We start from the raw sequence: 10,581 nt of genomic DNA, 5'->3' as shown, positions 1-10,581 counted from the left end.
TCATTAATTTGATATTTCTGAAAATCATTCCAGTGTAAATCACTTATTGGTGCTGAGTTTAATGCAGCATTAGGGTATAAGGAGGCAGCTCCATATTGCTGATGTATTTTTAGAGTGTTTGAAAGCTCAAAAGAAGATACTAGATTTATTTTAAATACAGTTATTGAGGAAGAAAAATCAGAAAAGATATCAGAATTGCAAAAAAAGTGAAGATTTGGATTTATTTTAGGACAGTTTGTGGACTGACTTGGGAACCACAGAATGTACTTTTTATCCCTCCCAAAATAAGAAGTAGCATATCCCCTCCTTGCTTTACATTTTTTTGGAATTAGGCTCCAGGGATCATCAAATGTTCTTTAACAATTTTGTTCAATGCTTATTAAGAACATGCATTTGCCATAAAAATACAATTTAAATATAGCACTTAATGTACAGATTTGTAGAGCCTTTGCTTAAGACAATGCAGTACCACAGGACAGAAACGAGGGCAAACTGAAGCTGTTGCGCAGCTGATGCCTATATATCTATATAAAAATAAAAAATAAAAATAAATCTGAAAAATAAATATGGTGGTCTTGCTGAGGACAGGATGCAGCAGATATTGTAACATTTGTCATGCTGAAGTCCAGTAAATCTGTGCTTCATTTCTCAGCAGAGTGACTGAGTACCAAGAAACTCTTGTGGTCAGATGACACAAGTGTGTGATCTCCTAAAAAAGCATCCAGCTGTCAAGGGGGATTTCATACCTATTTGTAGATTAGGATAAATGCTCAGGCCAAATTTCCCAATTCTTCTACAAGCTGGTCTGCCTCATGCAGCACACGTGTACAAAATACGCAGAGTTTGATGTGAGTTTTCTGGAATTGAGCCCTGTGTAAGCAGCAGCTATTTGGATAAATTCCAGACCTTGCACCTACAAAATATAGGACCACTTTTGTGTGCTCATAAATTTCCTTATGCTTGAGAATTTGCTGGTTTAAATTATGCTTTGAGATCCTTTCTTGTACTTAATGAACCAAAAACTGTGCAGTAGAATGCCCTGATAAACTGAGGGATTTCACTGTGCCTGCAACAGTGAATTACCTCCAAAAAGGCTTGGATTTTGATCAACAAATATTTCACTTGAGTCAGTACAGTTAAGTTTATAAAGATAATTTTTAACGGCATTGCATTTTTAGCTAGTAACACTTTTTAGGACCATGACTCTTGTCTCCTCTTCACACTAATGGTAGGGTGTTAAGGACTTGATGAAAAATCTTTGTAGCTTGGGCCAAAGCAGTTTGCAGTCTGCTGGCAGAGATGTACATGTTGTCTTATCAGAAAATTGAATATAAAGAGAAATACAAGGGTGTGACCTTGCAGCTCTACAGAAGAAGGAGTGCAGGACAGCAGAGAATTGAGAAGCCAGCACGGAAACCCCTGAGAGGAGAGGTGCTGTTGGAGATGGAGGATGTGGGGGAAGAGAAGATTAACCATGGTGGTGAGTAGTGGGGGGAGAGCTAAGAAATTCTTTGAAGACAGTGACTGGCAGCTTGATTTGTTCATGAGATAAGAGATGATTTCTCAGAGGGGCACAGAGAAGGAGCAATTTGATCAAATACACAGATAAGGGGCTTAGCAACTGCACTGCATTTGGTGCAAACATGGCATGATGTGACACCACGGCTGGCAGGAAGGGGCTGCACAGGGCCAGGAAAAATGGGGAAGAGAGAAACAAGGAGAAATTGAGAATACAGATTGATACAACACATGCAGAAAGATGCACAAGAAAATATGAAAATAAATGCAAGAAAATAATCACAGATTTTGGCCTGGAGTATAACAACTAGCAGGATTGAGCAGGCGAGATCAGCCACTCTGATTATTCCATGGTTTTAAGTGAAGGTGGGCCAGCTAAGAGAGTAAACAGAGAAAATATGAATGACTCTGAGGAAGGAAAAAAGTCAACACAGCCAGATTTGGTTAAACATGGGATTTGACATAAATGTAGTTTTCATATAAACATGGGTGTTGGTTTCAGTGAGAGCTCAGTGAGAGCTCCTAACTAGTTCTGTTTTGCAATAGCTTTATCAGCTGATAACTCTGCTGAACTGGGGAGGAAAGCAGTGGCTGATGTATTTTTGTATCACTCTTGCCTGAGATGTACCCCTTCATTTTTCTTTTTTCACTGTAATTCCAAACTCCATTCATAGCAAACTCATAAATGCTTGAGAGTAGCAAGTCAAAACCAGAAAGGAATGCTAAGTCTAAAGAATGTATAGCCAGGTTGGCATGAATAAACAAAAAACATATGGTTTAAGAATCGTATTTGTATGTAATTGTAAATTTAGGAGAGAGTAACCTGTTTAAGTGTATTTGCATTTCAAAGATCACTATTTCCTGACTGATTTTTAACTAACATTCTTCGTTCCTTTCTAGACATAAATCATTTGTCATTATCCATCTGGTGAATAAGGGTTATAATCCTTATAAAAAAAGCCTCAGGCATTGAAGTGCTTCAGGACCCTTCTACAGTCAAGTGGGATATATATATATATATATATATATATATATATATATATGTAAATGCACCACTTGCCTAGGACCAAGCTGGCTGCAGAGCTGGAATATGTGAGGGTCTCTGCAGAGCTCTAGACTCAAACTAGTGAACGGGCTCCTCAGGAGGGCTGGAATATCCCACTAACACAAGTACCTCATTTCTGGAACCTGACCTTGTAGGATGGTACACTTTTACACTGAACATTCCTTTCAAGAATTTTGGCAGCACTTGATATTGCAAGTTACAGAAATTCTGTATCCTTTGCAGAACAGAATTAAACATAACTGTCCTGAATATCTTAAAACCACTGTAAGACTAAACTTCATGATGAGGGATGATGAATTTTTTAAGTATCCTACATCTTCTCTGCTTCAGTGCTTTTATAAAGCTTGCTACCATGTATCCTTTGACACTTTTATGTCCATATGCAGGAAAATCTGAAATATTTTAAATTATTCAGATTGAAGTTTGAGCTGCAGTGTGCTCTAAATATTCCTCTGTGCTGGGCAAGTTGAGGTTGTAAAGTTCTTTTTATCAACTGTAGCCTCAGTGGACTTCTTTATTTCTTTCAATCACCTTTGTTCTTTCCTTGCTACCTCATGCAAACTGCTTTATTTCTGATTTTTTAAAAAAATGTTATTTTATGGATTGGATTTTTTCATAGGGGTTTTACCCAGGTTATGCAGTTCTCAGTTTGATTACTGCAGACTGTGGAAATCTCCCCACCCGCACATCCTGCTCTGATACCAAGGTTTATGTCCTGAAGGCGGCAGAGAAATTTATGAAGTTAAATATAGGTAGGTTTTGTTTCTGAAAAAAAAAAAAAAAAAAAAAAAAAAAAAAAAAAAAAAAAAAGAAAAAACCAAACCAGTCTGGAAGGCTGAAGCTCTCTCTTCACTCTCATAAATTGACCTATATCCTTCTATCATGTGCAATATTTGGGTCACGTTTGCTGCCTGGGTGCCAGCTCTTCCTTTACACCAGCTGCTCAATATGATGATTGTTACTCAATTTCTAAACTTCCATTTTGCCACTTAGCTTAGAGTGTGAGAAACTCTCATTTAGGTTCCTCAGCTGTCCTGCTTCTTTAGCAGTTCATTATCACCCCAATAAACATGGCTCCAGCAGACTCAAAGTACAAGACAGAAAGCTGCAGAAAAAGGGAAGAATTAGCCTGGTCTTTATGAACCAGATGCATCCAGCTTTCCTTGAGGTCTTACAACTGTACCTTTGAATCCCCTCACACTGCTCCCAGTGAACCAGGGAGTTGTAGACGCAGAGCAAGATCCTCCTGTGAACTGTTTGGGAGCCCTGGGAAATGGGATGCCTTGTTCTGAGCATCTGCTGAGAGGATGTAGTGAATTATCCATAATTTGTGAAGTGAGTAACTCCCAGTATTGGCAGTAACTAGTAAGTAAGTAGAGAACGTGTTTTATACTGGAGAAGTTGCACAGGGTTAGGTCCCTTTTTCTGTGATGAAGGGACAATTAATCCTTTCCTCAGCTGTTCTCTCTTAGGCAAAAATGCAGAAAGGAAAACCTCATTTCATGGGAGTCATAGCCAAACTGGGATTTTGTTCCAGCTCCTTTAATTAATTTAATTAAACCTGGCTCTCATGGTTCCTGACTGTTTCTGTCTCCCTCTGAAGACAAAGGTGGGACTTGCACTGCTGGCAAAACGTGCTGCAGATTCCAGGGTTTACCCTGGCAATATGAGACGTTTGCCATACCCAGGTCACTGTTTGCTGGACAGGAATTACTTCTTTGTGCCATGCAGATGCATTTTTTTAAAGCTATGTTCATTTACATGTTTGAATAAGCAGTTACAACAGGTATGTGAGCAAGAAAACACCCAGCATTAATGTCTGGCTTAAAAATCAGTCTGGGGGGCTGCTTCCAGAGACAATACTATGACTGTGAACATAGGAAGGAGTGCTGGGTGATTCCATCTAAACATGCCTGGATTTTGAGCCCTATCAAGTTTCCTAATAGTAGTGAGATACCTGGTTTATTGCTAAATAGCCATGAAAGCTCTGTTTTGAGCTTTGAATCTGTTTGATAACAGGCCATAGAGCAAGAAACAGTTCAGCTGTCATGCACTGCCCTGTGTTGTGCCCCAGTTTTCACATGATGTGAACATTAAACTCCTTTCCTACATTGGCAGGCGTGCCAATAGGCTGCAGCTGATATTTTAGTCTGAGGAGTCAGGAAGAAAAGGTTGCACAGCACTGCACTGCAAATTCATTCACTCCCAAAGCCACAGCGGGAGACAGGGAGATGGGAATTAACCACAGCAGATGGAGACATAAAGCTTGGTTAAGTCTCCTTCACCCCCAACAGGCTCCTTTGCTCTCACCCTCCTCCCTGGTATATCCTGCAACAAAGCCTGTAACAATCACCAAAAAAGGAAATTCCTGAGCTCATTGCTTAACCAGGCTGCAAGATCTAACCCTAACCTACACCCAACAAGAGACTGGAACTGAGTTTGACTTTGGGGTTGTTTTTCAGACAACATGAGAAAACACACACACATTTATTTACTTATTTATTTATTATTTAGAATGCAATAGCAGTAAGAAATGAAAGAAATCTGTTGTAGCACAGAAGAGAGAAGCACTGTTCTAAGAGCATGCTTGAAAATGGGGTTTACTGTGCTTGTACAATGTTTGGATTCCAGTTCTGCTAAAATAACAGCATACTGCAATGGCACACACTGTACACACTGCTGCTGAATTAACAGAAATGGAGTGCTTGCTACTGAAACATGCCAATTTGTATAAAATTAGTTATGAAGAAAATGAAAATAAACTTAACCAAAGCTGTAAATTAAGATGTTGAGTCTTTGAGGCAGAGAATATCATGGTACTGCTTCACCATCTGCTGAAGGGGTGTCCAAGTTCATTCCCACAAGTTAGAGATGATGTAGGAATTGTGCTTCATTACCAGTGGCAGGCTTGTACTGGATAGTGCCCTTATTTCAGAAAAGAGCTGGACTGGAGCAGAAGGCAAACTGTAGAGTGCTACACTTGACATTCCCCATCATTCTTAATTTCTCATTTAGAAGCACTGTAAGGAGAAGTGTCAGCAGCTCCTCGTGGGCTGGAAAGGGTCATCCATGGGTCTTCTGAGAAGCAGCCCTGCCACCAAGAACAAGACTGATGTTATATCCCCTCTGTCTTGGCCACCATCATACAGAAAATGAGTCAAGGAGATCATAGAGATCGAGGAAAAAACAAGAGCTTGGCTCTCTCTGCCTGCTCCTGTTTGAAGTCACAGCATTTTACATCCTTGCTGCACGGTTCACTGAGTGCAAGGCACTAGAGAATCAAGCTCAGCTCCCGTAAAAAGAATGTGAAATCAAAGTCTGGAAAGTCCAATAAAACCAAAGGTGTGTTGGTAGCTCCTTCTACATGTGTTATCTCACGTACCTCTGGAGGCGATGATTTTTATTCTTTGCCTGTCTTTCAGAGTATGATGTAACAAGATGATTTGAGACAAGATAAGAGCTTTCTGTCACAGAAATGGAGAGGACAATTCCCCACCCCATCTTCCCAGCCTCCTCCTTTCCTTCTGCCTGTGCATGCTCCTTTCTCAAAAGCGCTCCCTGATGCTCACAGGGCACCCAGCACAGCGTGTTAACTCATTAGAAAAGCTGAAAACTTAACAAAACAAACAAACAAACAAACAAACAAAAAAACACCAACAACAACAACAAAAAAAAACCCCTGTTTTTATGGGGTTTGGAGCTGCATCAGTTTGCTTTGCAATCCAGTGCCCGATGGTGGTGGCACAAGCAGTGACAAGAAAAGGCTGCACAGCCAGTGAGGGGCTGGAGGAGCAGGGAGGGAAGAAAGGAGAGAGGGATGAGGAAGCAGGAATAGAAGTGAAGGAATGAGATCACCTTTCCCAAAGCAAAAACGTTTTAGTTGAAGCATAGAACTGCATCCCTGTCTGAATTCAGCAAATTGCTTACAAATGAAAACAAATCAGCCTATTTTGCAGCCAGGCTTGTACTCACTGTAAAGTGTAGTTCAGTTTGGAATATTTAAATATTCAATTCATTGTAAATTGTAAAGTGTAGCTTAATTTGCAATATATAAATATTCAATTATTCTGTGCATCATTTCAGGCTTTCTCATCAAATAAATATAACTATTCTGGATCATCTTTGCATGTTTTTAGAAATAATTAACAGGATCCAAAGTAATTATCATTTGATTGAATTTTTTAGTAAAGAATCGATCTGGAAGAGTGAATCTGTTAAATGACACTGCGTGTGCGGTGATGGGTCCCTGACACCAAGGCCATTGCTGCCATCTGCTGAGGGAGAGAGAACGGCACAGAAACGGCCAAGTGTTGAAAAATCCTTCCTTGCTGGCCATTTCAGGGAGAAAATCCTGCAGAAGCGATGCCAGCAAGCCCCAGTTCCACCTGACCCGGTGAAAAACTTACATCCACCACGTTAACTTCAAACTCCCCCTGGAAGAAAACTGAAAGAAAAGCATCGGAGCCCAACTGTTTGCCAGCTATGGTTAGATTTAGTGTATTCTGCTGCCGGAAGGCTGCAGACACTTCCCAGGGGGACCTCAGAGGTATTTTCCGACCTAATTGATTTCGTGATTCCTGTGATTTCTGTAATGCTGTTGTCTCCCAGCAGCGCGGCCGCCCTGACGAGCGCCGTCCCCGCTGTCCCAGCACCCCGAGGGCGCCGGGCTGGACCCTCCTGGCCCGGCAGGTCCCGCCGCCTCACAGCGGCTGGAACCGAGGGAACCCCCATGAGGGGGTCACAGATCGCTGAGGGCCACAGAACCCTGAGGGGTCACAGACCGCTGAGGGGCCAGAGACCCCTGAGGGGCCACAGAACCCTGAGGGGCCACAGACCGCTGAGGGGCCAGAGAACCCTGAGGGGCCACAGACCGCTGAGGGGCCAGAGAACCCTGAGGGGCCACAGACCGCTGAGGGGCCACAGAACCCTGAGGGGCCACAGACCGCGGAAGGGCCACAGAACCCTGAGGGGCCACAGACCGCTGAGGGGTCAGAGAACCCTGAGGGGTCACAGACCGCTGAGGGGCCACAGAACCCTGAGGGGTCACAGATCGCTGAGGAGCTACAGAACCCTGAGGGGCCACAGACCGCTGAGGGGTCACAGACCGCGGAAGGGCCACAGATCGCTGAGGGGACACAGAACCCTGAGGGGCCAGAGAACCCTGAGGGCTCACAGACCGCTGAGGGGTCCCAGACCGCTGAAGGTCCCCGCAGCCCCAGGACGGGGCAGCCCTCAACATCCCCGACCCATCCCGGCACCACCCCACTATGACGAGTACCGCACCCCGCGCCTGGCCCCGCCCCCGAGTGAGCGGAGTGGAGGAGCGCCTGACTGCTCTGTGCGACAGCCAATCAGAGCGCGGAACCGCGAGGCCGCCAACCAATAGGGAGCGAGAGGAGAGGGCGGCCGGGAGGAAGCGGCTGCGGCGGCGCTGAGGGAGCGCGGCGGGCGGAGCGGGCAGGTGAGGGCGGGAGGGCCTCTGAGGGCACCGTGCCCTCCGCCGGGTCGTGGTTCCGGCTCTTGTCTCCTCAGCACTGACTTGGCGAGCCCCGCCGCGGGGTTTGGGCCTCCCCAGAGCCCGGCCCGGGCCGGCGCAGGGCAGGGCGGCGGGTGTGGGCCCTGCCTGGTTTCTCTCGTGGGGGCGGGTGAAGAGGGGAGGCCGCATGAGGAGCAGCTGAGGTCACTTGGTCTGGTCAGCCTGGAGAAGGGCAGACTGAGGGGGTTCTCACCGCGGGCTGCAGCTTCCCTCTGAGGGGCAGCGCCTAACTTTGCCCTCTGAGACAGGGCCCGAGGGAACGGCTGGAGCTGTGCCGGGAGAGGGTTAGGTGGATATTAGGAAAAGGTTCTTCTTCCAGGAGGTAGTCGGGCACCAAACAGGTTGCCCAGGCTCTCCTCGATCACAGCCCCAGGCCTAAAAGAGTTCAAGAAGCCTTTGGGACACGCTCTCAGGCACGGGCGGGGGGATTATTGGGGTGCCCTGTGCAGGGCCTGTGCAGATCCTTGTGTATCCTTTCCAGCTTGGGATATTCTGTGATTCTGGGGGGTTTGCCCACCAGACCCATCTAGGGAAGGGGGTCCCCCTTCTCCCTTTGGCTGCCCAGTTTACAGGATGCTCTTTCATATTTAGGGAAATGAGTGTTCTGTGTGCTTCTAGTACAATTAATCTTGCTATAAGTAAATATTAGTGAAAAGATAAAATAGATTTGCCAGGAGTTCCCCGTATTCTGCTCACAGATTTGTCTCTTCTGGCTCATTTTCTCACTGCCACCTCCCATATTTTGTCTTTGTTTACATTTATGTTATAACCTTGTGACACAAATTGTTAACATTTGTTTCTTGGGCCATTCCCTAGGAATTTCATCTGGCAAAAATGGGTGAACCTCAGCAAGTGAGTGCCCTTCCTCCACCTCCAATGCAATATATCAAAGAATACACTGATGAAAATATCCGTAAAGGCCTGGCTCCAAAGCCACCTCCGCCTGTGAAGGACAGCTACATGATGTTTGGGAACCAGTTCCAGTGTGATGATCTGATCATTCGGCCCCTGGAGAGCCAGGGGATTGAACGGCTGCATCCCATGCAGTTTGATCACAAGAAGGAGTTAAGGAAACTGAACATGTCTATCCTGGTCAACTTCCTGGACCTCTTGGACATCTTGATAAGGAGTCCAGGGAGTATAAAGCGAGAGGAGAAACTGGAAGACTTGAAACTGCTTTTTGTCCACGTGCATCACCTTATAAATGAGTACCGGCCTCACCAGGCCAGGGAGACACTGAGGGTCATGATGGAGGTGCAGAAACGGCAGCGCCTGGAGACGGCCGAGCGGTTCCAGAAGCACCTGGAGCGAGTCGTGGAGATGATCCAGAACTGCCTGGCTTCCCTGCCCGATGATCTGCCTCACACAGAGGGGGGACTGAGAGTCAACGTGGAGCCCCTGGACACTGATGATGGCAGCAGCTGCGCTGGACAGAGCGAAAAGCAGAGGGAGCGTTCTGGTGGCAAGAGAGATCAGGTTTTGGACAAAGATGCAGCAATGTGCAGCATTATTGATGAGATGACGTGAACAAAACAGCTGGTTTTGTTAATGCACCACAGTGAGAGACAAAAGGGGTTCTGAGGATGTACGTTGTATTTTGTTTTGCTGTTGTAGAAGCAGACAGAGCATTTGTTGTGCACCTGTTGGAGGTTGTGAGTGACTGGGCCGATGAAAATGTTTAAAGTTTTGTGGGTTTTTGGTAAAAATGAAAAGGTCTAATTTTTGTTAAATGTATCATGTGATAGGCACAGATTAAAGTTGGCTTTTCCTGTTGTACTTTCATTTGTCACTTGCTGCTTGTTTTGGGTATGCCATTCCATAATTCTTTATGCTGAGTCAAGAAGAAATTCCTACAGAAATGGTGTTTGTTTCTTGCACAAACAACACACAGGAACTTGGAAAACAGGCAGACAAACTCAGATTACATTAAAGCAATCCTTATGATCTGTGTTTGAGGTGAAATCTAAAGCAAGTGGGTTAACTGTTGTCCTGTAGCTCTCACAACCTTTTATTGTGTGACCAGAATAGCTTTCCTGGGATCCTGGCAGAGCCAGCCTGTCCTGCCTTTTCCGTTTTTGCAGAGCAGTTTCAGGATCCTGCTGGTAGTTATCAGAATTGTTCCTCTAGCAGCTCTCTGCAGTTTCCTCAGAAACCACAGGAGCTGAGAGGAAGCCTTTTCTTAAGGAGTTCTGCTTCCAGCTGCTGCATGCAAAAATCACCTTCATCCCTCTTTCTATCACTTCTTTCCTACAAGTGTTGTTGCCAGTTTGTCTCAGACATTAATCCCTTGGTTTTCCTGATTTTCCCTTAAAACTCCTGTCAGTTTGGTGCCTGTGTTCTCCTATAAGATAGTCATGCAAGGCCAGATTCCAATTCTAGTATATTCCACTTACTCATAATTAACTCCTTAGTGCTTCGTTTCACCTGTTGCCGGAGCCTTCCCCCAGATTGGGGTGACTCT

General features: G+C 45.0%; 1 protein-coding gene and 1 long non-coding RNA gene across 2 annotated transcripts; one reads left to right on the top strand and one right to left on the bottom strand.

The window, feature by feature from the left end:
* Positions 1 to 5,070: 5,070 nt before the first annotated feature.
* Positions 5,071 to 7,897, bottom strand: LOC128795914 (uncharacterized). The gene is made up of 2 exons (XR_008433661.1): positions 5,967 to 7,897; positions 5,071 to 5,675 (listed from the first exon to the last, which is right to left on the bottom strand). It is a non-coding gene; the product is annotated as an uncharacterized LOC128795914 (long non-coding RNA).
* Positions 7,898 to 7,986: 89 nt separating this feature from the next.
* MED7 (mediator complex subunit 7) lies at positions 7,987 to 9,896 on the top strand. Its single transcript, XM_053957025.1, has 2 exons — positions 7,987 to 8,045; positions 8,937 to 9,896. The coding sequence occupies exon 2, from the start codon at positions 8,955 to 8,957 to the stop codon at positions 9,645 to 9,647; it is 693 nt and encodes a 230-aa protein (XP_053813000.1). The 5' UTR covers positions 7,987 to 8,045; positions 8,937 to 8,954; the 3' UTR covers positions 9,648 to 9,896.
* The last annotated feature ends 685 nt before the right edge of the window (positions 9,897 to 10,581 follow it).

This window comes from Vidua chalybeata, chromosome 15, assembly GCF_026979565.1.
Source record: "Vidua chalybeata isolate OUT-0048 chromosome 15, bVidCha1 merged haplotype, whole genome shotgun sequence".
Lineage (NCBI taxonomy): Eukaryota > Metazoa > Chordata > Aves > Passeriformes > Viduidae > Vidua > Vidua chalybeata.
Note: the sequence above shows the minus strand (reverse complement) of the source record. Positions and strands in the feature narration are given on the sequence as shown.

What these genes read in the sequence shown, in the direction of transcription:
- MED7 (XM_053957025.1), top strand. Translation starts at nt 8,955, where the DNA reads ATGGGTGAACCTCAGCAAGTGAGTGCCCTTCCTCCACCTCCAATGCAA.